The sequence below is a fragment of the Dryobates pubescens genome, chromosome 11 (assembly GCF_014839835.1).
Source record: "Dryobates pubescens isolate bDryPub1 chromosome 11, bDryPub1.pri, whole genome shotgun sequence".
Taxonomy (NCBI): Eukaryota; Metazoa; Chordata; class Aves; order Piciformes; family Picidae; genus Dryobates; species Dryobates pubescens.
The window spans coordinates 6,394,012-6,420,930 of record NC_071622.1 but is presented as its reverse complement, the minus strand read 5'-3'; the positions used below and the strand labels follow the sequence as shown (position 1 = coordinate 6,420,930).

Here is a 26,919-nt window from a genome sequence, read left to right as displayed (position 1 = left end):
TGCGCTGGGAGCATTTTAGATGCACCGACCGGAGCCGGCAGGGGTAACCAAACGCACACCTCGCAGGGGAAACAGAACAAAGGAAGGAAGGAAAGGGTACAAGCAAACATTTCTTCAGGAGTGTCAGGCCTTCCAGTTACCATGGCAGTGTGTTTCCATGGAAGCTCAATTTGAAGCCTGTTGCTGCCACTGGAGTGGCCTAAGGAAAATGATTATTTTCTGAACATGAAGCAAGCTGTTCTCTACCTTGAAAGCCAGCCCACCCCCAGCCCTCAACTGAATAACGGCGCCTTCCCACCCCTGATAAAGGACTCAATAAACACGTGGGGAAGGGAGAGAGCAGAAGGAAATATCACACCATGGAAAACAGGAGCCTCCTTTTATGCAGCCAACAATGCAGCAGCCACGCTGGTAAGCACAGGGCTGAATGTATTTTGTGAAACACTGCACATAACAGCCTGCAAGATCATAAAATCACAAAACCAGGGTGGAAGAGACCTCAGAGATCATCAAGTCCAACCTATTGCCTAATACCTCATGACAACAAAACCATGGCTTCAAGTGCCACATCCAATCCTTTTTTGAACACCTCCAGGGATGGGGACTCCACCACCACCCCTGGGCAGCACATTCCAATGGCTAACAACTCTTTCAGGGAAGAACATTCTCCTTACCTCCAGCCTAAACTGCCCCTGGTGCAGCTGGAGACTGTGTCCTCTTGTTCTGGTGCTGGTTGCCTGGGAGAAGAGACCAACCCCCACCTGGCTACAGTCTCCCTTCAGGTAGTTGTAGAGAGCAATAAGGTCTCCCCTGAGCCTCCTCTCCTCCAGGCTAAGCAACCCCAGCTCCCTCAGCCTCTCCTCATAGGGCTGTGCTCCAGACTCCTCCCCAGCTTTGTTACCCTTCTCTGGACACATTCCAGCAACTCAACATCTTTCCTAAACTGAGGAGCCCAGAACTAGACACAGGACTCAAGGTGTGGCCTAACCAATGCTGAGTACAGGGCAGAATGACTTCCCTGCTCCTGCTGGCCACACTCTTCCTGATGCAGGCCAGGATGCCATTGGCCTTCTTGGCCACCTGGGCACACTGCTGCAGAGCATCCTATGCCACTGGCTCCTAGGGGCACAGAAAGAAGGTTCTTTGACCTTAGTGCTGCTACTTGGTTGCCATTTGTTTGCAATCTCTCCCCCTTAGCCCAGATGATGCCTTTTCCTTGGTTTGCTTGCTCACTTCCTAGGAAAAGCTTGGGGAGGGGAAGGAGAATTTTCCTGGGGGCCACCTTCTTTGGCATTTAAAACAAACAAAGAAGCTACCCCAGCTTAGCTGCTTTTTTGCTCTTTACTGCCCAGAAGATGTTTTTTTTTCAGTGCCTGAAAGTCACTTCTTGCCTTCCCCACCCAATTTCTCCATCAGAAAGACATTTTCTGCAGCCCCTTAACCTTTTCCAGAAGCCAGAGAGCCCACCTAGGCTGCCTGGTGTATGTTATCACCAGTGACTAGGGGAAAAAAGGCAGCACACAGATTCAGCCCTTTTCCAGTGGGGAGTCAGGGAGATTCTACAATGGACTCATGTTCCCATTCTACAACGGAGGGCTACAAGGATGATTAGGGGACTGGAGCACTGCCTTATGAGGAGAGGCTGAGGGACCTGGGGCTGCTTAGTCTGGAAAAGAGAAGACTTAGAAGGGATTCAATAGATGTTTATAAGTATCTGGGGGCTGGATATCAAGAGGGAGGGGACAGACTCTGCTCACTTGCTCCCTGTGGTAGGACAAGGAGCAATGGATGTAAGCTGCAGCAGAGGAGGTTCCACCTCAACTCAAGGGGGAACTTCTTTACTGTCAGGGTCACAGACCACTGGAACAGGCTCCCCAGAGGGGTTGTGGAGTGTCCATCTCTGGAGAATCCATTTCTGGAGACTTTCAAGGCCCATCTGGATGCATTCCTCTGTAACCTGAGCTAGATTGTACGGTCCTGCTCTGGCAGGGGGGTTGGACTTGACGATCTCCTTGGGTCCCTTCCAACCCCTGACATCCTGTGATCCAGCCTGCCTGAACAAGAGACATTCAGGCAAAAGCAAACCAAGCACTCCTTCAAAAGCACAGATCAGAGGCTCTGGAGGTAGCAACTTCCCACTTAGAAACAAGTGCCTCTTCCCCACTGACAGGAAAAAAGCCTCATAAAGCCCTAGCAAATTAGGTCTTCTGGGGGTAAAACTTCCACGGCAGGGGGGTTGGAACAAGAGATCTTTAAAAGTCTCTTTCAACCCAAGCTATGATTCCATGAAAACACAAAGAAAGTGAAACTCTCACTGAAAGATCAGAAGGAAAGAGGCACCTGTGGTAAGACTATGAGCTGAATTTGACTTCTCTTTGTGAGGCAAAGAAAGATCCAAGACGTGTCACCAAAGCGTCGCCCTCCTACCACAGCTGCAAGGTCTCCTGTACTCTGTTAACCTCTCCCTCCTTTCCAGGCAAAGGGAAACAGAGGGCTTTAAAGCACAGTTCAAACAATATAATTTGATGTGAACGTGGCAGATTTCCTTTGAAAGACAGACAAGGACAAACTTAAAGGGCCTGGCACACGGTTTGGGATCCCTGCTCAGTTCAGACCTCACTGGAAAAGGAAGCACACCCCAACATGTTTCACACAGGGCTGAGCTGATGGTGCCAGGCACGAGCCTCAGAGCAGTATGAAATACTGCATCCCACCTCTCTGGCAAAACCTTCCCCTCCCAAAGCCCATTACAGATTCTAAGCCACAGACCTTCAAGCAAACTGAAAAATGGCTTTGCAAGAGGCAGTCAGGACTAGGCTATACCTCAGAGCAGAACAACAGGTATTAATCAATGCCTTTCCTGCTTGAGGAGGTTCTCCCAGCATTAAGCAGCTCTGGCATCTACCACTACCTGCTGCTTGCCTTCCTGACAGAGGTCACTGCCTTGCAGAAGGAAAAGCTTGCCCAGATTTTTAGCTCTTCAGTGAAAAGCTCAACATCATAGCTTCAAGGCCTGAACAGATGAGTTTACAAGTATGTACCAGTAGGGAGGAAGGATGCTCTAACACAGGTCACATGTGGAGGCGGCTGCTGGCAACATCACCAGGCAGCTGAGAGCATCACAAGAGCCAGATGGGGCCTTGAGCCATCAGCTGAAAAGCCTGTCATAACTGTTGAGAAGTTTAACCCTTTAGTGCACATTCTGCTGGCTGCTTCCAATGTTTCACATGCCAGTGTTTAAAATCCTCTGTACTGCATATATCCAACAGCTGAAGCACTCTCCTCTCATGCAGGCACCTTCAAGCCTCAAGTATTTGTTCACCTAGAGCTGGAATCCCACTAGCTGAAGGTAATAGCATGAATATCCTCAAACTAAGGTTTGCTTGGGGGCATTTTCACTCTTTCTTCCCAAGCCCTCTTGTAAAGGGAACATAGATCTGGTGAGCAGACTGGTTTCTTCCTCATTGCAAAGAATCATGGAATTGTTAGGGTTAGAAGGGACCTCAAGGATCATCTAGTTCCAAACCCCCTGCCATAGGCAGGGACCCTTCACACTAGACCATGCTGCCCAGAGCCACATCCAGCCTGGCCTTAAAAACCTCCAAGGATGGGGATTCTACCACTTCCTTGGGCAACCTCCAGCATCTCACCACCCTCATGGGGATGAACTTCTTCCTAACATCCAATCTGAATCTACCCCTTTCTAGTTTTTCCTCCATTCCCCCTAGTCCTATCACTCCCTGACACCCTAAAAAGTCCCTCCCCAGCTTTCTTGTAGCCCCCCCTTAAAGAAGGCATGCATTGGATTCGCTTTTCATGGGTTTGGGAGACAAATGGAAGTACTGACTGTCCAGACCAGTAGTTCACCCAAGGCAGCCTTGGTCTTTGCTCCACTACCTCACTATCACCAGTGAATGGCAGCAGTCTTTGCACAGGCCCACTTACCAATGCTTGAGCAGGTCTACCAGACCCCCATCATCCTCTGGGCAAGCAGGACCATTTATGCTTCCTGGTCACATTTCCACACTAGTGCTGCTGCTTAGACTTTTGAACTCTGCAAAGGCATCAGGGCTCCATCCAAGAGGAGTATTTTGCACTGTACCACCATTCCTAGCCAACCTCCAGGATTTTGGCTTTATGCACAAAATCAAAAGGGAAAACATAGAAGTGTGACAATGCAGAGAAGGACCTAAGCTCACTGGCCCTCAGTTATATGATCCCATATAACTGAGGTAGTGATAGGACTAGGGGAAATGGAATGAAGCTGGAGGTGGGGAGATTCAAGCTGGATGTGAGGAAGTTCTTCCCCATGAGTGGTGAAGCCCTGGAATGGGTTGTCCAGGGAGGTGGTTGAGGCCCCATCCCTGGAGGTGTTTAAGACCAGGCTGGACGAGGCTCTGGCCAGCCTGATCTAGTGTGGGGTGTCCCTGCCCATGGCAGGGGGGTTGGAACTAGATGATCCTTATGGTCCCTTCCTATGATATAAAGGTCAAAAGGATCACAGGATCCCTTCCAGCCTCCTCTGTTCAGTCACACCTTCCTTTTACCTCAAGAAAGAGGAAACCACAGGAGCCTCCAGAGACTGCTAGAGCAATGGGAGAGGTATGCTTAGACTTCAGAGATATAAACCAGGTTGGACTTTATGATCCTTGGGGTCTCTTCCAACTTTAGTGATACTGTGAAATCCAACACCACACAAAAGTAAGAGTGCATTTATTTTTGTGTCACTGAAAAGCAAGAGGAGGGGGGGAAGAAAGCACCACACAATACTGCCAAATGTGTTAAATCCATAACTTAAAGGCATTTTAATAACCAAGTAAAATCCATTTGGTATCTGTCCACTGGCACGCTGTATAAAAGGCTTTTAAATAACTTTAATATTAGTCACAAAATACAGACTGTGGTATAAAAATAGCTGTATGCACACTGCTAAAAGATAAATGTAAAACCACTCTGAAGAGGCCATGCAAAGACATTCAGCTTTGAGCCTTCAACTTCCAGGTGCCTGTTCCCTCTCCCCTGCTATATTCTCTTTCGCTCTGCTTGGGCAGGCTTTGCGCCGGTGCTTGAGGGTCTCCTCCGCCCTGCACACAATGCCCTGGGGCAAAGGGTTTCAGAAAGGGATGGCAAGTTTAAGGTGCATCACGTTGGACATCTTAGCAGCCCAATTTTCACAGCTTACATTTCAGAAAGTGCTCAGTATCCTATGTCCTTCTCCATGGACATGCCACCTTGGTCACTCACAATCTTCAGCTTACCCTTCCCAGTTATTCCTGACCCCTGGGGGTGCCCCGCGGTACTAAAACTGCAAGTAACAATCTAGGCACCCCAGTTATTCCTGACCCTTGGGTGCACCATAGGACTAAAACTGCGAGTAAAAAATCTAGGCACCCAGCCCAAGACCACTGCCAGAGGCAGAACACAGCAGCTGCAGCACCATTTTTTTGTCGGGATGTAGCTCTGCATCTGACAACCCCAAATTATCCTCGCGTCAAAGATTCACTGAAGCTTGTCCATTCACATTAAGGACTCCAGGTAACACACACAAAAGGACCTGGAAAACAAAACCATAAACACACACAAAAGGACCTGGAAAACAAAACCATAAACACACACAAAAGGACCTGGAAAACAAAACCCCACAAGTTTACAGAAAGGAAGCTATAACTGAGGGCAGCATTGCCCAGGAAAAAAAAGTGTTAACAGTTTATACTTAGCATCTGGTTAACAGTCTGCTTAATGCTGTGGTTATCAGACTTCAGCATGCAGCTGTCAGAAGGGGACAAGCTGGACAGTTAAAAAACAAGCCAAAAAAAAGCAGCTTTAAAAAAAAATAAGAAGAGAAGAGAGGACATGGAAGGGATTTTAGTGAACAACAACAAAGATGCCAGAGAAAGAAATAACACTCCCAGCTTTCCTCCCACATTCTGACGCCCAAAGTATCAAACAGGTTAAAAAACCAACCCCAAACGACCCGGTCCCTTTTCATCCCTCCAAGCCTGAGCAATCCCTGCACCTTCCCATCATCACCCTCACACAACTGAAACCCAGTGAAGGTGATGAAGATGATGGCTGGGTGGGCTCCAGTTCCTGAGTCTACAGTAAGAGAGGAGGTTGCTGTTGGCTGAAAACGGTCCCTGCTGCTGACAGGAATCGGCAGCGCCACGCAAGACGTGCCGTTAAGGAGAGAAGCCACAGACAGGCAGAGACTTGATGCTCTGCTAGGCCAAGCAGGAAAGTGGCTTCTGCTGATGTTTTTAGGTTTGCATTTTAAAGCACGCTCTTTCTCAGAGTAAAACAAGGAAAGCTTAGTGATTTATCACCTCAGGTAATCCAGCAGCAAAACCCCCTCCCCCTCCAGTTTAAAAAGATCAGACACATTATCTTAAATGCACCAAATCTGACAGGCAAAAAAAAACCCCCAAACACATCCCCATTAAAAGCTGTCCCCTTAAATTTACAGGTCACAGCACAAGAGCAAGCTTCACCATTGAAGTGTCAGAGGCAAAGAAGCTTTCATGAGCGCTGCAAATCCAAGCAGGAACACAGACTGATCTTGCCAATGAAAAACACACCCCACAACCCAGAAGGAAGTTTAAAAGGCCAGGGGAACCGGCTGGAAGTCGCTGTTTTTGGTGGCGTGGGTCATGGCTCTGCGCTTGGCGAGGCGAGACTTGGACGGAGGGGAAAGCTTCATGGAGCACACGGCATGGGCAACGCTCTCCTGCTCGGCGCTCAGCTCGTTCTCGTGCTGAGACAGCTGGCGGTTGAGGGCGATGGCCTCCGCGGCAAACAGGGTCAGGTCCTTCGTGCTGCTGTTCCTGCCAAGGGGGTAAAAGGACAAAGCAGTTACAACAAGCAGGCTTCACCTGGTTAAACCCATCCCGCGATAAAGCCAATCGCATCCTGGGCTGCATCAAGAGAAGCAGAGCCAGCAGGTCGAGGGAAGCGATTCTCCTCCTCTACCTCCACCTGGAGTACTGCATTCAAGTTCTGGAGCCCCTGTTACAGGAAGGATCTGGAGGTGCTGGAATGCATCCAGGGAAGGGCCATGAGGATGAGCAGAGGGCTGGAGCACCTCTCCCATGAGGACAGACAGAGGGAGTTGGGGCTGTTCAGTCTGGAGAAGAGATAAGGCTCTGAGGAGACCTAATTGTGGCCTTCCAGTATCTGAAAGGGGCTGCAAGAAAGCCAGGGAGGGGCTTCTTAGGGTGTCAGGGAATGATAGGACTAGGGGGAATGGGAAAAAGAAACTAGAAATGGGTAGATTGAGATTGGATGTTAGGAAGACTTTCTTCCCCATGAAGGTGGTGAGACACTGGCCCAGGTTACCCAGGGAGGTGGTGGAAGTCTCATCCCTGGAAGGTTTTAATGCCAGGCTGGATGTGGCTCTGGGCAACCTGATCTAGTGTGAGGTGTCCCTGCCCATGGCAGGGGGGTTGGAACTGGCTGATCCTTGAGGTCCCTTCCAACCCTAACAATTCCATGATTCTATGATTCCCAGGCAGTTTATTTCTCCTATCAAAACACTGACACAGCAGGTAAATATCTGCACCTCTCCTCCTTGCAAGGACTGGCAACAAAAACACTCTGGGATTCTGGAAACAGCCACAGTTGTAGTCCTTGTTCTGCCAAGAACTTCTGATGTGTAAGGTGGAACACAGAGCTCCACCTCAACACGAGGAGACACTTCTTTACTGTGAGGGTGACGGAGCACTGGTGCAGGCTGCAGACTATCAAAACCTGCCTGGATGTGCTCCTGTATGGCCCATCCTTGGTGATCCTGCTTTGGCAGTGGGCTTGGACACAATCTCTAGAGGTCCCTTCCAACCCCTAACATTCCAGGACACTATGTAAAGCCAGGAAACCATCTGAGAAACCATGCTTAACTTCTACATGTTACAAAAGGATAGGCATGTAGGGCAGTACAGCTCATGGGAGGGGAAAGTCAGAGCATAGGGAGAAGTGGGGATGCTCATTGCTGTGCAGAGTTTGAGAATGGCTCAGACCTGTGCATCTCATTCTCAGGGTTGTACCATTTCCAGCTCCACATGAACAACTGAAAGTGCCTTTGCTGATGAAACTGGCTGAGGTTTGTGACTTGCTGACTGAATACTGGAGGAAGTGGGGAAAGCAGGTGCCTTGGCAGGCCATCATCCTTTACAGCCTTTGTCACCGGTCTAAAGAATGGTCCCTGGCTGCACTACATGTACAAAAGGAATATGAACCAGCGTAAAGGAGTATAAATACTATAGTCTTCCTCCAGAGAACAGCAGTCCCACTGTACCTGCACATCTGGCTTAGGGAAAAGCATTTCTGATGAAAAGAGCTACCTGGAATCACCAGTGGCAGAGGCATAAACAGAAACAGATGTGTGACTGAGGCTCTTCAGCATACAGCATCTGCCATCAAATCACTTCAAGCGAGGCTTGCCCTGCTCACATTTAAATTGATACTGTGATTACCACCAGCTACAATGGAAGTCAGATGCATGAGTATGAAGACCATTATCCACCCATCAGAAAATAGTCTCTTTGGATAACACACACCTTTATGCCTTTTTAAAACCTCCTGGGCAGCAAACTGCTGAAACCATCATTATTTCCTGCCTAAGATTAGCACTGCACCACGGGGATCTGCTCCAATGCCTTTCCCCTAAACAAGCAAGGTTAGATCATAAAGAAAAAAATCACAGCTTTAGTATTTCTGATGTTCTAGGGGTGGGGGAAAAAAAACCAACCCAACAAACATCAGTGCTGTACATTTATGAAGTTCCACTCTCCAGCAGGGATCTTACCCTCACAGTTTGGCACCCCCTACCTCTCCCCATTCTTTCAGTAATGACTCTTGGCCCAGTTTACAAACAGTCAAGGAAAAAAAAAACTACTTACCTCTGAAGAACTTGAGGAGTAGGTAATCCCCTTTCAGGAGCCTGCTAGAAGAAGCAGTTAAGAAAATTCAGCCATGCATTAGTAGCTGGGAAACAACCTTGCCCAAGAGACAATATCCAGGCAACCACCCCAATTTTTCACAGCAACTAATGGATGTGGCATAAAAACTGCCTCACTGTGCAGTTACAAAGTGGTGTTTCATGATTTGTCTCCCCTCACAAGAGGACACCACTGTTTGCAGGTATAAGACTAGAGCTCTGGAAGCTCTCCAGAGGGTCTATCCCTTCTTTCCTGAGCAGGGAACTACAACAAGAGAGGACATTGCTGTTCTTTCAAAACCCTATCTGCCAGCGTTTTGCATTACTGCATTGAAGAGTAACATAGCAGTTTGTGTACTGCTGTGCCTGGTATTCACAAGAAAGCCATTTAAAATACACAGAGCAATCATTAAAAAAAAACCACAAAAACAAAAACCCCAAACCACTGAAAGCTTGACAAAGCCATCCAAACATTTACCACAGATTGCTCAAGGAGGAATAAAGCTACCATGTTACCCTTGATTAATCAAGGTCCAAGCACTAAGCCACAAAACGACCGGCTTACAAGCTCAGGGATGGGGAACAGCTGGTTTGTCACTTTCAGGAAGAAGAACAGCCCTTTGTGTTTAAAGGCAACATTGTATGTGCAAGGGGCATACGTACTCCTTGAACCCAGGCATGCTGCAAGACCTGAGCAGCACTGAGTCGTTCTTTGGCATCACGAACCAGCAACTTCGAGATGAGATCTTTGGCCTCTGGGGATATATGTGACCAGTCCTTCTCAGGAAACTCATACTTGCCTTCCTGAATGCTCTCAAAAAGCTTGTTCTAGTAGAGAGGGGAGAAAAAAAGTATTTAATTTACACAGCAACAAGACTGCAGCTTCTCTGGTGGGCCACACCTTGAGTCCTGTGTCCAGTTCTGGGCCCCTCAGTTTAGGAAAGATGTTGACTTGCTGGAAGGTGTCCAGAGAAGGGCAACAAAGCTGAGGAGGGGTTTGGAGCACAGCCCTGTGAGGAGAGGCTGAGGGAGCTGGGGTTGCTTAGCCTGGAGAAGAGGAGGCTCAGGGGAGACATCATTGCTCTCTACAACTACCTGAAGGGAGGTTGTAGCCAGGTGGGGGTTGGTCTCTTCTCCCAGGCAACCAGCACCAGAACAAGAGGACACAGTCTCAAGCTGTGCCGGGGGAGGTTTAGGCTGGATGTTAGGAAGAAATTCTTTATAGAGAGATTGGCCATTGGAATGTGCTGCCCAGGGAGGTGGTAGAGTCACCATCACTGGAGGTGTTTAGGAGGAGACTTGATGGGGCACTTGGTGCCATGGTTTAGTTGATTAGATGGTGTTGGATGTGATGATCTCAAAGGTCTTTTCCAGCCTGGTTTATTCTATTCTATTCTCACTTGCCTACTGTGGTGGGTGACAACTGAAACCATCCAGTCTCTTTATGGAGTCAATGGGGAGTGACAGACAGCTCCACAGAGTGATTCAGCACATCCCAAGAGGGGCATGACACACTATCTGCTGTGAACACCTCCCCCCACCCCCACCATAACAGCGCAGCCAATGTGCTCAGTGCATAGAAAGAATAAATTCAGGCCCCTGCATGAAGGCTCTTCTGGGGCTTAACTTTTTATCTGAGGAATTGTGGAAACCCCCATAAATCAGATCAAGAATTAACAGAACACAGAAGGATTGTGGGGTGAGAGAGAGAAAGAAGTTCTGAGATCTCACACTGGGAGGAAAATCATGGAATTGTTAGGGTTGGAAGGGACCTCAAGGATCATCCAGTTCCAACCCCCCTGCCATGGGCAGGGACCCCTCACAGTAGATCAGGTTGCTCAGAGCCACATCCAGCCTGGCCTTAAAAACCTCCAGGGCTGAGGCTTCTACCCAACCATTGCCCAACCAAGAGATAGCCTCAATTAACTTTACATTATCACCCTCAATCCTCACTGACATCTTATCCTCCCAGACAGCTGCTTGGGTTACAAGCAGCCCTTCACTGCTGCCATTACAGCAAGTCTCACACCCTCAGTTCATGGGGCAAACTATGCTCTCCCACATACACCCAGGGCATGCACATTCACCTGGCAAATTCTGCACACTTCCCCTCTGTCCCAGCCACAGTCTGTGCCACAGTTGCCCACAAAAGGGGGGTAACCACTGAGCATGATGTAGAGAATCACCCCCAGGCTCCAAAGATCGCAGCGCTTGTCATAGAATGTGGCCTCTTCTGTGAAGACTTCAACCACTTCAGGTGCCATGTACTCTGCAGACCCACACTAGGGAAGAGAATTCAGGCAAGGTTTCAAAGCAGGGGTCAAACCAAAACAAGACTCAGGTTTATCATTCATTCTTTATAGCAGGCAGTGTGGTTTACAAGCAGAATCAGGCATTGGGAACCAGTGAAGTTTCACCGCACCTCTCATTTTGTGAGGCCAAATCAAAAGTGCTGCTTTGCTCAGGTTAGAGGAATTGTCAACAGCTTTGTAACATCTTGTGAGCATGCTGCCCAGGAAAAAAATTTCTGCTGCTTTTGAGTAGCAGGTAAAATCTACTGCTTTTGAGTAGAATCATAAGCTGTTCCATAGGGAACCTACGATTCCTCCATGCAGAGTCAAAACATTCATTTGCATATTTCAGATCTTATCCATTAGCTATCAGGCTTTTCAGGCAGTAAATAAGTACATTGTAGGAGGTGCTCTATGCAAGAGGCAGTAAGCCCTTTGGAGATAAAAGTGGTTTATGGTAGAAGAGGAAAAAAGCACAAAGCCTCAGCAGGTCTCTTACCGGTGTTGTTAACTCAGGAGTAGTTATTGGGGTACAGGCACTGTTCAGCTTCACCCCACTACCAAGATCAAAGTCACATATTTTCACTGGTGATATCTAAAACCAAGGAGAGAGCAGCAAGAGGCCCAGAAAACTGGAATCAGTGCAACACATATGAATACAGCACCATGTGAAAAGCCCAGGACAGACCCCAAGCTGTTTCAGCAGCAGGACTAGGGAAATCCTGACTCTTAGAGCTACAATCCACTCCCTGCATTTGCCTCACCTGCCCCAGTTACTCTCATGCAGGCAGCACCTGACTATCACATTGATTGGCTAGTAAATGCCAGTACACATAGGGGCAGTTTGGGAACTAAACCTAGCAGGATCAGCTGGAAACTGTTGCTTGTCCAGCTGGGTACTGCCTCAGAACAGACAAGCTGCTAACTTCCAATTGCCATGCACTCTGAGAACTGCTGGCTTGATCTCTTAGCCAGATGCTCACATTTTTACAGCTCAAAGAATTGAGTCTTCTTTTTTTCAGGTCTCAGTTCTGCCAGGCTTAATTGAAGGCCACTAAGGGGTTCACCCAAACCCTTCTATGATTCCATGATAGGTTTTCAAGAGAAGACAGGGAACATGAGGGCTGGTTTTGGAAAGCAAGTCCAAAAGTACTCCTCAGAAGGTTAAGAGTCCAGAGCAGCACCTTTTCTGGAGATTCACACAGGATGTTTTCTGGCTTCAGGTCCCTGTGGGCAATACCTAAACAAGAGTACAATGTTTGTTAGAGAAGATCCTGTCATCACTATTTCTCTTCATTAGCAGGTAGCCTAGGAGGTATTCCAGGCCTGAGTTTGCTACACAACCCCCCCTCGCCCCCACCTCAATGATACTGCAAGTAATTTAACAGACACACTTTGCAATTAAGAGTCCCTGCTGCAACCTGCTACACCCTTATCATCCTTGAAAATGAATGTGAGAGACCGTCAAGCAAATAAGAACCTGCTACCACTGGAACTTTTTGCCTTAGCCCAAGTTACTCGTGCTGATTCAAACCAGTTCATCAAGATGATTGACCTGCAGGCAAGTTTACATGTGCACACAGTATAGGCAAAAGATTTTTGTGCCTTCTACAGTAAACTTCTCCTTTCCAGATGGATCAATTGGTGGCTTGCTGAACTCCTTCCAGCACAGACAATACCCAAGGCACAAAGTAACCCCCCAAGTTACCAATGAAAATACCATCCCTGTAATGGTGAGGTAAGTACTCATGGCTGAAACAGAAGAAAAATTAAGGAGTTTGGTTGGAATAGAATAAGCCAGGTTGGAAAAGACCTTTGAGATCACCAAGTCCAACCTATCATACAACACCATCTAATCAACTCACCCACATCAGTCTCAGTGAAGCTTGTACTTGTTTTCTGCACACCTGGCTTGAATTCCCAGGCATTTTTTACTAGGAATACTTAGTACTGCTTGCAGAGCCCTAAGATCTACTAAGGAAGCATTTAGAATAGAATAAACCAGGTTGGAAAGGACCTTTGAGATCATTGAGTCCAACCTATCACCCAGCACCATCTAATCAACTAAACCATGGCACCAAGAGCCCCATCCAGTTTCTTCCTAAACACCTCCACTGATGGGGACTCCACCACCTCCCTGGGCAGCCCATTCCAATGGCCAATCTCTCTTTCTGGGAAGAACTTCTTCCTAACATCCAGCCTAAACCTCCCCTGGTGCACCTTGAGACTATGTCCTCTTGTTCTGGTGCTGGTTGCATGGGAGAAGAGACCAACCCCCACCAGGCTACAACCTCCCTTCAGGTAGCTGTAGAGAGCAGTAAGGCCTCCCCTGAGCCTGTTGTTCTCCAGGCTAAGCAACTCCAGCTCCCTCAGCCTCTCCTCATAGGGCTGTGCTCCAAACCCCTGTGGTGCCTTTTGATGAGGTGGAGCTTGCAAGGAGGATGGAAACCCTGGAGATGATGTGGAAGCTTTGCTGCCCTTCTCTGGACACCTTCCAGCAACTCAACATCTTTCCTAAACTGAAGGGCCCAGAACTGGAGACAGGACTCAAGGTATGACCTAACCAGGGCTGAGTACAGAGGCAGAATGACTTCCCTGCTCCTGCTGGCCACACTATCCCTGACACAGAAGAAAAGCTAAAGGAGAACCACACCAAAGGGCCTCTTCATTCATTCAGCTGCTATTGAAAGAACACAAATCCAGCAGGGAAGCAGAGAGCTCTCTCTCCACGCAATTCACACACAACGGCGGTTCTGCGCTGCCGAAGCAGCTCTTCAAATGCCCAAACAATTTCTGGAAGTTCTCCATTTGATATAATCAAATGTAATGGGGAAAACAGAAAATGAGAGGCAAAAAAAAAAAAAAAAAAGGAGAAAATCCAATCAAAGCAGCATCTTGGCTGTAATTTAACTGCACTCCAGCCTTGTTTAAAAGAATTGCACTCCACTCGATACTACTTCAGAGCATGGGAAAGAAAAATCTCCCACCAAATTCTGGGGGAGTGAGTGCTAGTGTCTTCCCTTCAGCACACTCCACAAGACAGGATTTGAAATATGCCATCAGCAGCACAGGCTAGCACTGATCTAAAGGAATCTGCTGGAGGGTAGAGAGGCTCTGCAGAGGGACCTCGACAGGCTGGACAGATGGGCAGAGTCCAAGGGCATGAAACTGAACACATCCAAGTGCCGGGTTCTGCACATTGGCCACAGCAACCCCATGCAGAGTTACAAGCTGGGGTCAGAGTGGCTGGAGAGCAGCTAGGCAGAGAGGGACCTGGGGGTGCTGGTTGATGGTAGGCTGAACATGAGCCAGCAGTGTGCCCAGGCAGCCAGGAGGGCCAATGGCATCCTGGCCTGCATCAGGAACAGTGTGGCCAGCAGGAGCAGGGAGGTCATTCTGCCCCTGTACACTGCACTGGTTAGGCCGCACCTCAAGTACTGTGTCCAGTTCTGGGCCCCTCAGTTTAGGAAGGAGGCTGACTTGCTGGAGCGCGTCCAGAAAAGGGCAACAAGGTTGGTGAGGGGCTTGGAGCACAGCCCTATGAGGAGAGGCTGAGGGAGCTGGGGTTGCTTAGCCTGGAGAGGAGGAGACTCAGGGGTGACCTTATTGCTCTCTACAACTACCTGAAGGGGGGTTGTAGTGAGGCGGAGGTTGGTCTCTTCTCCCAGGCAACCAGTACCAGAACAAGAGGGCACAGTCTCAGGCTGTGTCAGGGGAGGTTTAGGCTGGAGGTTAGGAGGAAGTTTTACACAGAGAGAGTGATTGCCCACTGGAATGGGCTGCCTGAGGAGGTGGTGGGGTCGCCGTCGCAGGGGGTGTTCAGGGCGAGGCTTGACAGGATGCTTGGTTGCATGGTTTAGTTGATTGGGTAGTGTTGGATGATAGGTTGGACATGATGATCTCAAAGGTCTCTTCCAACCTGGTTTATTCTATTCTATTCAAGAATCACAGAGCTTTGGTAGTGGTGCAGCTCTCATTGCTTATGCAGGGAAGACGGCGTACTGGATCCGTCAGGGTGACCCGCGCTGGCATTTCCAGCAAGGCTGACAGAGCTCCCAACAGCCAGCTTGGCTGGCAATGTGAAACCCAGCAGTGCTCTGTATGGCTGTTTGAATTCAAATGCCTGCTTGCATAACATTTTCTTCTGCAGCTGCACACAGCACTGAGAGAAAACAACTGCCTTTAAACACTCCTCCAGTGGATTATTAGCAATAAAGCACACGTATTCCAAGTGGGTGTGAGGCAGCATTATCATCCAGCAGGGTTTTAAATGACTGGCAGAAGAATAAGTTGTCCTCCTTCCATTTTCATGTTTGCTTTTTTTTTTCCAAGCATCTAGATGTAGCACTTCACCATTAAGCTGTGCAATAAAGCTGCTTTAATTTCCTGTTTACTTTAGTGTTCTGTATGCTACTTACTAATTATTTTGATGTCCCAGGGAAGAGCCACAAAGAGAATAATAAAGTGAAAGGGGATGCTGGAGCTGATGCTGCAAGCCATGGCCCCACTGGACCAATGAGAACCAGAGTGGATTGTTGCTCTGAAGCCATTTTAATGAATCACTCCCCTCTTGTTCAGGGAAAGGGGAACTGAAACTGAGAAAGAACTACAGTAGCTTAACAGAAAGGGACCTGGGGGTACTGGTTGACAGCTGGCTGAACATGAGCCAGCAGTGTGCCCAGGTGGCCAAGAAGGCCAATGGCATCCTGGCCTGCATCAGGAACAGTGTGGCCAGCAGGAGCAGGGAGGTCATTGTGTCCCTGGACTCAGCACTGGTTAGGCCACACCTTGAGTCCTGTGTGCATTTCTGGACCCTTCAACTCAAGAAGGACATTGAGACTCTTGAGCGTGTCCAGAGAAGGGCAACAAGACTGTGGAGAGGCCTCGAGCACAGCCCTGTGAGGAGAGGCTGAGGGAGCTGGGGTTGTTTAGTCTGGAGAAGAGGAGGCTCAGGGGAGACCTTCTTGCTGTCTACAACTACCTGAAGGGAGGTTGTAGCCAGGTGGGGGTTGGTCTCTTCTCCCAGGCAGCCAGCACCAGAACAAGAGGACACAGTCTCAAGCTGCACCAGGGGAAGTTTAGGCTGGAGGTGAGGAGAAAGTTCTTCCCAGAGAGAGTTGTTAGCCATTGGAATGTGCTGCCCAGGGAGGTGGTGGAGTCACCCTGGAAGTGTTCAAGAGGGTTGGACGTGGCACTTGATGCCAAGGTTTAGTAGTCATGAGGTCTTGGGCGACAGGTTGGACTTGATGATCTTTGAGGTCCTTTCCAACCTTATTGATTCTATGAGAACTAACCTGTGTCCATGTTAAGCTTCCTTGAACAGTAATCCTAGATTTTCAGCAGTTAAGCAACCTACTATAGCCCTAACACTTCAAGTCAGTACTTCTCCACATGTTGAGCTTGAGATTCCCCTTCCTTATTTGTCTCAAAGTCAAAGTCTTCTGCACACAGGTATTCAAAGAACACATTCTCTCTAGGTTTGACTTTGAGATATTGCATGGGCCAACCATGAAGATCACCAAAAGTCTTCATCAAAACTAAGATAGTTTCCACATTCACATTGATTTTCCACAAGGTCTGTTGAGATCCATACTCTTCACTTCACCACTCTCTCTATCCCTTATACACTGCTGCACTTCTCTTTTTCGTGGGTTCAACCTATCGAGGTACCAATGCTGTGATTCCAGCTCAAGCACAGAAGCAGTCCTGTGACTCACAAGTAAAGCCTACATTTAATGAACTGGGGCCACTACTAAACTCAAGACAAAAAGTCTGATGAGATGTACCTGGCTAATCAGAACAGCAAAATAGGTTGAAGTAGCATGTATCTAATCTAATGATCAATAAGCACAGCCTCCAATTCCATGCCATTCTATTCAGATAGTCACTAACATGTCACTCAAGTTTCCTGATCTATGCCAAGACCAGGACATCATGACACAGAAAGGGTTTTCAGAATACCTATCACACTCAACATCTACTCTGATGGCACAGATACTGCTGCTTCTGCTTGCAGGTACTTTTGTCTCATTTCAAAGTAAACAGCTCCACCACCCTCATTTTAACACACAAGAACCCTCTATGAGCAGAGCTGCTATTGAAACCAAGCAAATCCCACATGAAATGGGGACACCTTCAAACAGGGCCTATGGTTCACTTGTAGGGCTCCCCAGCCCAGCAGTGGGGGTCTAAATGGGAAGAGCAAAAGCTACTGCAAAGAGGCAGAAGTTCTGGGTATCCACAGAAAAGCATTTCTGTAGACCTGCAAGAGAAGGAAATTAAGAGGAGTACTGGCTTCCTTCTGAGTAACCTTTATGTAGTGGCTTAGGTAAAAAGAACCAGCAAACAGATTCAGCCTCAACATTCATTTTCCCTGGATGCAACTTGAACTTTTCTTCTTCAGAGAGCTAGACCACCTTAACACAGCCGAGTACTTAAACTACCACAATATAGAGGCAAACAGCACAAGTCACTGCTGCAAACCTCAATGCTGGCAGAAGCTGACTAATCACAGACCCCATGACCCAAGTGTACAATATCAACTAGTAAAGATGGAGCCAGCCTTCTCCTCTCTGACCTTTTAGAACAGAATAAACCAGGTTGGAAGAGAATTTCAAGATCAAGTCCAACCTATCATCCAACACCATCTAATCAACTAACCCATGGCACCAAGCACCCCATCAAGTCTCCTCCTAAACACCTCCAGGGATGGTGACTCCACCACCTCCCTGGGCAGCACATTCCAATGGCTAATTACACTTTCTGGGAAGAACTTCCTCCTTACCTCAAGCCTAAACTTCCCCTGGTGCAGCTTGAGATTGTGTCCTCTTGTTCTGGTGCTGGTTGAGACCAACCCCACCTGGCTACAACCTCCCTTCAGGTAGTTGTAGACAGCAAGAAGGTCTCCCCTGAGCCTCCTCTCCTCCAGACTAAGCAACCCCAGCTCCCTCAGCCTCTCCTCAGAGGGCTGTGCTCCAAACCCCTCCCCACCTTTGTTGCCCTTCTCTGGACACCTTCCAGCAACTCAACATCTTTCCTAAACTGAGGGGCCCAGAACTGCACACAGGACTCAAGGTGTGGCCTAACCAGTGCAGTGTACAGGGGCAGAATGACCTCCCTGTTCCTGCTGGCCATACTGTTCCTGATGCAGGCCAGGATGCCATTGGCCTTCTTGGCCACCTGGGCACACTGCTGGCTCATGTTCAGCCTGCCATCGACCAGCACCCCCAGGTCCCTCTCTGCCTGGCCGCTCTCCAGCCACTCTGACCCCAGCCTGTAGCACTACATGGGGTGGCTGTGGCCAATGTGCAGAACCCGGCACTTGGATGTGTTAAATCTCATACTGTTGTGTGAAGAAAATCCAACTAATGGCAGATAAAATGTGCCCCACGACCCAAGTGTACAATATCCACTAGTAAAGATGGAGACAGCCTTCTCCTCTCTTACCTTTTGTGTGAAGAAAATCCAGAGCAGAGGCAATGTCTCTCACCACTTTGCTAGCTTCTCGTTCATTGAAGTGCTTCTGCTTTTGTATATGGGCCAGGATTGAACCTGATAGAGCAATAGGTGAAATGGAAAAACCTTACTCTCAATGCTGGCAGGGCTAAGAATAGGCTTTTTTGCTTTTATAAGGAAAAAAAGATGTAATAGTCATCACTGGTCTGCCATAAAGGGAGAACTGACCTCAGTGCGCACAGGGCAAGAAGTGATTTAAGTGTTATTTGCAACTGCCACTGTCCTACTATGCTTGGCTGGCAGAAACTGAAGTGTCACAATCCTGGGGTTTCATATGAAAAGAGCCTCAGAAAATAATGATGAACTAGTACCAAGCATCACACATCTCTAGCTTCCCTTCTCAGATTTCAACAGCCTCTCTCAGCAGGCAACTTCCACAGACATGACTAAGAAGAAAATGCTACCAGAGTATACCAATGCTGCACTGAGGTCATGCATAATACCTGATATAATGTGTTTCCCCTTTCCTGAAGGTACTCTGAGCTACTAACTATATTCCAAACCTTCCACCTTAGACCTGACATTTCCATCAATTACAGAAAGGAGTTGTAAATGGAATAGAATAAACCAGGTTGGAAAAGGCCTTTGAGATCATCAAGTCCAACCTATCACCCAACACTATCTGACCAACTAAACCATGGCACCAAGTGCCTCATCCAGTCTCTTTTTAAACACCTCCAGGGATGGTGACTCCACCACCTCCCTGGGCAGCACATTCCAATGGCCAATCTCTCTTTCTGGGAAGAACTTCTTCCTAACATCCAGCCTAAACCTCCCCGGTGCAGCTTGAGACTGTGTCCTCCTCTTCTGGTGCTGGTTGCCTGGAAGAAGAGACCAACCCCCACCTGGCCACAACCTCCTTTCAGGTAGTTGTAGAGAGCAGTAAGGTCTCCCCTGAGCCTCCTCTTCTCCTGGGCTAAGCAACCCCAGCTCCCTCAGCCTCTCCTCACAGGGCTGTGCTCCAAACCCCTCCCCAGCTTTGTTGCCCTTCTCTGGACACCTTCCAGCAACTCAACATCTTTCCTAAACTGAGGAGCCCAGAACTGGACACAGGACTCAAGGTGTGGCATAACCAGTGCTGAATCCAGGGGCACAATGACTTCCCTGCTCCTCCTGGCCACACTATTCCTGACACAGAGATGCAGAAGAAAAGCTAAATGAGAACCACCAAAGGCCAGGCTGCCACTGGCCTTCTTGCCCACCTGGGCACACTGCTGGCTCATGTTCAGCTTACTCTCCATTTCCATCACTACTCAAGAACAACTACACTTCAAGCTTTGTGTATTATTTTTCCTCTACTACTAGATCTTCAAATTCTGAAGCATTTAAAAGAAGTTCTTCATTTGCTGCTTTTAAACACAGACAAACACCACCAAGATGATCCAGTGAGCCACGGCACAGATACTGCACGGTACCTCCTCGCAGCTTCTCAAAGACAAGGTAGTATCTTGTGTCATCTTCAAAAAATTCTATTAACTCCAAAATGTTCCTAAAAAAAAAAAAGAAAGAAATTGAAGAGCAGGCACAGAGCAATCAAGAGGTTCAGCCTGGATAATTAGAAAGTGCCAGAAGTAACCAAAAGTTCTAATTAAACAAGTCGCTTGCGTTGCCTATAGCATTAAAACCACATCTGCAGCTCACAATGACATTTAAGTGGGGGGAAAACAGGCCCTACACCAGCATCAGACAGGACTGTGAAAGAGTTCTGTTACTTCTCAATTGACAGGATGATAACTGGTAAGAGGCTGCATTCAATAATTCAGGACATTGCATTTGTGCTTAAGGCAAGAAGGAAAAAAAAACAATTAGATTGGCATTCTCTCTCTCTGGAAATCACAAGGCTCAAAGGAGAGAGGCATCTGTTACATCCAGCACCTTCATTTCCATTTTTAGACTAACTCCTGTTTGGCTAGTGTACAGCCTTTGCAGCACAAACACCCCATACTGCCTTGAGAATGAGCAAGTGTGTAACTCAAGTTTTTCTGTACATGCAGTACACAAAATGCAAGTCAAAAGAGCTTGGGTTTTTCCCCCATCAGCTACACTACTGGTCTCAAGCTGCACCAGGGGAAGTTTAGGCTGGAGGTGAGGAGAAAGTTCTCCTCTGAAAGAGCTGTTGGCCATTGGAATGTGCTGCCCAGGGAGGTGGTGGAGTCACTGTCCCTGGAGGTGTTCTAAAAGGGATTGGATGTGGCACTTGCTGCCATGGTTTAGTAGTCATGAGGTGTTGGGTGATAGGTTGGACTTGATGATCTTTGAGGTCTTTTCCAACCTTATTGATTCTAACCACACCCCAAAGAAAGATTTAATCTGCTTCTCTGCAGCACAACTTCAACCCATGAGCTTGATAAACAAGTTTTTAGTGCTACACTTGATATATATAAAAGCCAATATCTATAAAGGCCACAATTATATATAAGCCACACAGCTGCAGTATAACCAACAGCTGTTGTATGCATCCTACATTAACAGAGCTATTTAAAGGAGTAGTATCAGAATCAGCTTCAACTGATCACAGAGCATGCTCTGACTGGCTGTGTAACCCTTCCCTTTTCCCCCCACCCTGACACAAGCAGCAGCTTTAATGTTGCTTCATCCTGTGGCTGTTACAAAGTCAGCACACATCCAGATGAAAATGAAATTAGCTTTTGGCTGATCTAATAGCTTTAGTGCAAAAAGCAGGGAGGCCCACACAAAAAGAAGAACAAACCACACATTGAGGAAAGGAATGGCAAGACTGTTCCTTTCAAGAGAAGCTGGGCAGCTTTTTCTGAGGGTGAAATCACCAGGGAGTGTCCAAATGTTAATTCCTCCTTCAGACAGAAGTAGTGCATCACTGAAGCACATTCAGGCTATGCTGACCTGCTTGTTAATCAAGTTATGTTACTTTTAATTTGTAAGTATTCCCCTAAATTTCAGATATGGGAAGGGGAAATTCTTACTTTGAACAGGTCAAGCCTAAGTTTCAATTGGTTTTAAGGAGACTACTGCAAAGCTCCTAAACTAGTCACACAAAGAGGGGTTACAGAATTAACCAGGTTGGAAAAGACCTTCAAGATCAAGTCCAACCTATCACTCAACACCATCTAATCAACTACACCATGGCACTAAGGACCTCATCCAGGCTCTTTTTAATCACCTCCAGTGATGGTGACTCCACCACCTCCCTGGGCAGCACATTCCAATGGCCAATCACTCTATGAAGAACTTCTTCCTAACCTCCAGCCTAAACTTCCCCTAGGGCAGCTTGAGACTGTGTCCTCTTGTTCTGCTGCTGGGTGCATGGGAGAAGAGGCCAACCCCCACCTGACTACAACCTCCTTTCAGGTAGCTGTACACAGCAATAAGGTCTCTCCTGAGCCTCCTCTTCTCCAGGCTAAGCAACCCCAGCTCCCTCAGCCGCTCCTCATAGGGCTTGTGCTCCAGACCCCTTCACAAGACCTATGCGGTTAAAACTGGGGGGAAAAAGAAAAATCCATGACATTTTACATGACTAAACATAAGACTGTGTACTTACTTGTTACCCTGGCACTGGTACAGTGTCTCTATTTCACGGAAAACCCGACTCCGACTATGCTCAGCGTTTTTCTCAATGATCTGTGGGAAGAGTTAGAGCTCAAACTTGAAACATTACTGCAGCAAACCGTGCACATAGCTCTGCAATTAGATTACTGATCTCAAGCCTGACCCTCAGGCATGCCCATCAGACAAACACTCCACCTTTGTCTGATTTCTCATCTGTCATTTATTTACAGTGTCAGCGGAGCTCTGGAAGGCGTCCAAAGGACAGGAGAAATGAGGACGGGAAGCAAAGAAAGGAACTAAAAGCCACATGTGACACAAGTCACTGACCAGTTACCACAAGATCTTTCTTGCATCACCTTAACTCTTGCAGCATGCAGAAAAGGAAATCCTTCTGAGTTCTAACAAGGATAGATTTGAGTCACATCAGCCACTGAACAGTCAAGAACAGGACAAAACTGTTTTGTCTTCCATCTTAGACCTGACATTTCCATCAATTAAAGAAAGGAGTAGTAAATAGAATAGAATAAATCAAGTTGGAAAAGACCTTAGAGATGGAGTCCAACCTATCACCCAACACTATCTAATCAACTAAACCATGGCCCTAAGGGCCCCAGCCAAAACTGCAAGGAGACCAAGTAACAGGACCTAACATGTTAAAGAAAGCACATAGTCAATCCCAGAGCCTTTCTGTACTGCCATCAGAAGTCACCTTCCTTCACATACACACACAGAGGCTGAAAAAGAACAAGGACATGAACTGAAAGCTCATGATGCTGCTACAGGAACTGAAAGCTGATGACGCTGCTACAAATGCTACCACCACCTTGTAGCCAGTATGGGGCTCATCTTCACAGCCAGAGTTCTCTGGTACATAATGTGTAGAGATTCACCAGTGCTACCTAGGTATCTGATGAAGGCTAGTTCATAAGGTAGCTGTTTGTTTATCCCAGACATTCAGCTTCAACAGTTCTACAAAGTGTACACAACTGCAGCATCTTTAGGACTAGAGGGTTTTTAAAGGGGATTAAAATTTTGTGCCTAGGGTTTCTGGAAAAACAAAAGGCAGGCATAAGCCTTTCCTTTGTGGGTGCAATTAAAAGGGGGACTCAGGATAACCACAGATATCTAAAAGTGGGCCTTAGGACCTTAATAAAATGGTGTTACCTGATAGTCACCTCTGTTAAAAACTAAGAGACAGCTTTTCACATGCATTAACACTGATGCTCTCTGAACTTGGAGCAGCATTCTCAACAGCTTGCATGGATTTGGTAGAGCATGCCAGATAATGATTCTGCCCCTTGCATGAGCAGAGAGAACAACTGGTCGAATTACAACCAAATCAGGACAGGAGGAAAGCTTGCCCTGTGATCCAAGCACCACAGTCATTTACTGTTTGCAAATTGAAGAGAATAAACCAGGTCGGCAGAGACCTTCAAGATCATCGCATCCAACTCATCAACCAATCCAACCCATTGCCTCTGGTTAACATACCAGTTCACTCACAATACTTCAGATAATAGATACCTCAACAGTTACAAAGCAGGCTCATTTTAACATTCTAAAAGGCTTCTCTGTCACCCACTCCATTACAGGTTTTCACTGATTCTAGTGGTAAGAAGGCATATTCCAGACAGAAGCACTGCTGCTTTTATTCTGTACTTACTTTGACCGCGTATTCTTTCCCAGTTTGGAGGCTGACAGCACCCTGAACTTTGGCATATGCTCCCTCTCCAAGCAGCTCAGCAGTCAGCTTGTACAAGTCTGCCAAAGAAACCCAGCAGAAGGGACATGTTAATCATAACATTTCAGTGAATAGCATCAAGACAAGCTATTCATCTGAGGAGCATCTCTCTGACGGCAACTGAAAGAATTCCCTCGGTAATGAACACAGAAAATAGATTCATGCGGTATTAAAGTAGACGTGCCAGCCTTAATTATGCCTCACTTTTCACTTCTTCCCTTTGAGTGCCAGAAAAATTTGAACCAGGCTTCATTTCAGCTTCAAAATTAGAAGTTTGTTCATAAAAAGCAGCATTTTAGTCTCTCAGCAATTTCTAGGGCTCCATCTCTCGTCCCCGACTTCACGCAGAACTGGTTTTTTCCCCAGGTGGAAAACAATTGGCTCCACCTGAAAATGCCTCCCATACAAAAAAAATCAGCTTGCAGAGGTAGCATTTTCAGGATCATTCAAATTTCAGTGCTTAAAAGCCTAGAAGGCTTGATTTGCAGTGTACCTTGCAACGCTGCTTGCCCCCCAAGCAGCTTTATACGGGTCAGTTCTGTTGCGCCAAAGTCCATTGTGCCTGCAATGCTTCCCAGTATTTGTGCTCACACCAGTTTCATCAAAACATCTGACATCAGCACTGCTTATAATGATTAAAAAGCACAAACACACACACCACAAAACCAAACAAGACAACAAAACCCCCCAAAAAACCCACTACCACACTCAAAACCAAACAAAAACACAAAAAAAAGGGATGATGGATAGGATTCAGATTTCACCACGAAGAGAAAAAAGAATCATAGAATCAATAAGGTTGGAAGAGACCACAAAGATCATCAAGTCCAACCTGTCACCTAACACCTCATGACTATTAAACCATGCCCAATCCCCTCCTAAACACCTCCAGGGATGGGCACTCTACCAATTCCCTGGGCAGCACATTCCAATGGCAAACCACTCCTTCTGTGAAGAACTTCTTCCTAACATCCAGTCTAAACCTCCCCTGGTGCAGCTTGAGACTGTGTCCTCTTGTTCTGGTGCTGGTTGCCTGGGAGAAGAGACCAACCCCCTCCTGGCTACAACCTCCTTCCAGGTAGTTGTAGACAGCAATAAGGTCTGCCCTGAGCCTCCTCTTCTCCAGGCTAAACAACCCCAGCTCCCTCAGCCTCTCCTCATAAGGCTTGTGCTCGAGGCCTCTTCCCAGCCTCATTGCCCTTCTCTGGACACATTCAAGAGTCTCAATGTCCTTCTGAAATTGAGGGGCCCCACAGGGCTTTTGACAGCAGCTTCCAGCTCTCCCCGATTTCAATACAGCCTGCATTAGAAGTTACTCACAATTGGCTTTGAAAAGACACATGAAGCTGCTCAGAGACAGAGCTGCTTGAAGGAGGTGTTTGACTTCTACCTGTTCATTTTAATTAACTGGTGTGGCCTAACCAGTGCTGAGTACAGGGGCACAATGACTTCCCTGCTCACCACACTATTCTTGATGCAGGCCAGGATGCCTTTGGAGACTAAGTACTGAAACACAGGGGATAAAGAAAAATAGCAATGTTAATTTCTGATGTCTCCCAAAAAAACAATGCTTAGCTAGGAAAACTGAGAACAGCAGAGGGAAACCAGATCATTGGCCATTGGAATGTGCTGCCCAGGGAGGTGGTGGAGTCACCATCCCTGGAGGTGTTCAAGAGGGGATTGGATGTGGGACTCAAAGCCATGGTTTAGTTGTCACAAGGTATTAGGTAATAGGTTGGGCTTGATCATCTCTGAGGTCTTTTCCAATCTGGTTGATTCTATGATTAGAATTAAAAGCTCAGAAATTGCCACCAACCTTCAAACTTCCCAGGGACGTGATCTGTGGGTCTGGTTCTTTTCTTCTTCTTCCTTTTCCGACTGTCTGCTATGGGGAGAGGCTGGCTGCTGACCATCTCTTTGGGGCAGAACAGGGAGGTGCCTTTAACACACAAACAAGTTCTTTAGCAGAAAATGAACACAGTCCTGTGTGCTTATGTTCTTAAGCTATGCAAAAGTTTCTCCACTTGTCTTCATTGCAGTCTGCCATCACTTTGGAGGCTGCCACCTATCCCCCAAACCTCAAGGGAAGCCTAAAAGGACAATGTGGGCACTAATTAACAGCTCTGGGGAGGTTTAATAAACAAATGTAAAAGCCAGAAGAAAATAACTATGCATCTACACTGATTTCTCCTCTCCCAGACCAGTATGACAAAGCAGGGAAGAGACCTCATCAATAAGCACCTGTGCTACCCACAGCGTAACATGTGCTCCAGTGCAAGACAGGATTTACAACCCTCACAAGGGCACTATTATCATAGAATCAGTCAGGGTTGAAAGGGACCACAAGGATCATCTAGTTCCAACCCCCTGCCATGGGCAGGGACACCCCACACTAGATCAGGCTGGCCAGAGACTCATCCAGCCTGGTCTAAAACACCTCCAGGGACAGGGCCCCAACCACCTCCCTGGACAACCCATTCCAGGGCTTCACCACTCTCATGGTGAAGAACTTCTTCCTCATGTCCAGCCTGAATCTCCCCACCTCCAGCTTCATTCCATTCCCCCTAGTCCTATCACTACCTGATATCCTGAGAAGTCCCTCCCCAGCCTTCTTGTAGGCCCCCTTCAGATACTGGAAGGCCACAATTAGGTCACCTTGAAGCCTTCTCTTCTCCAGACTGAACAGCCCCAACTCTTTCAGCCCATCCTCACAGGAGAGGTGCTCCAGCCCTCTGATCTATTCCCTCAAGAGATTCTACTGTTTTACAAGGAGATGTTTTGATTTGTTTTTTTCAAGTTAGCTTAACAAAAATGTGCTTCCAGAACAGGAGGAAGGTGGAGGGGAATTTCAAACTACCTGCTGAAATAATGTAACCACAGGAGTTAAGAGGTCAGAGCTGCAATCTGGGACTGTTTAT

General features: G+C 47.4%; 1 protein-coding gene across 1 annotated transcript; it reads right to left on the bottom strand.

Annotated features, from left to right (window-relative positions):
• Positions 1-6,583: 6,583 nt before the first annotated feature.
• Positions 6,584-25,954, bottom strand: MKNK1 (MAPK interacting serine/threonine kinase 1). Its single transcript, XM_009909026.2, has 11 exons — positions 25,818-25,954; positions 23,924-24,021; positions 22,253-22,332; positions 20,151-20,224; positions 18,667-18,771; positions 12,405-12,460; positions 11,720-11,815; positions 11,017-11,211; positions 9,593-9,757; positions 8,892-8,935; positions 6,584-6,821 (listed from the first exon to the last, which is right to left on the bottom strand). The coding sequence occupies exons 1-11, from the start codon at positions 25,912-25,914 to the stop codon at positions 6,596-6,598; spliced, it is 1,236 nt and encodes a 411-aa protein (XP_009907328.1). The 5' UTR covers positions 25,915-25,954; the 3' UTR covers positions 6,584-6,595.
• Positions 25,955-26,919: the final 965 nt, after the last annotated feature.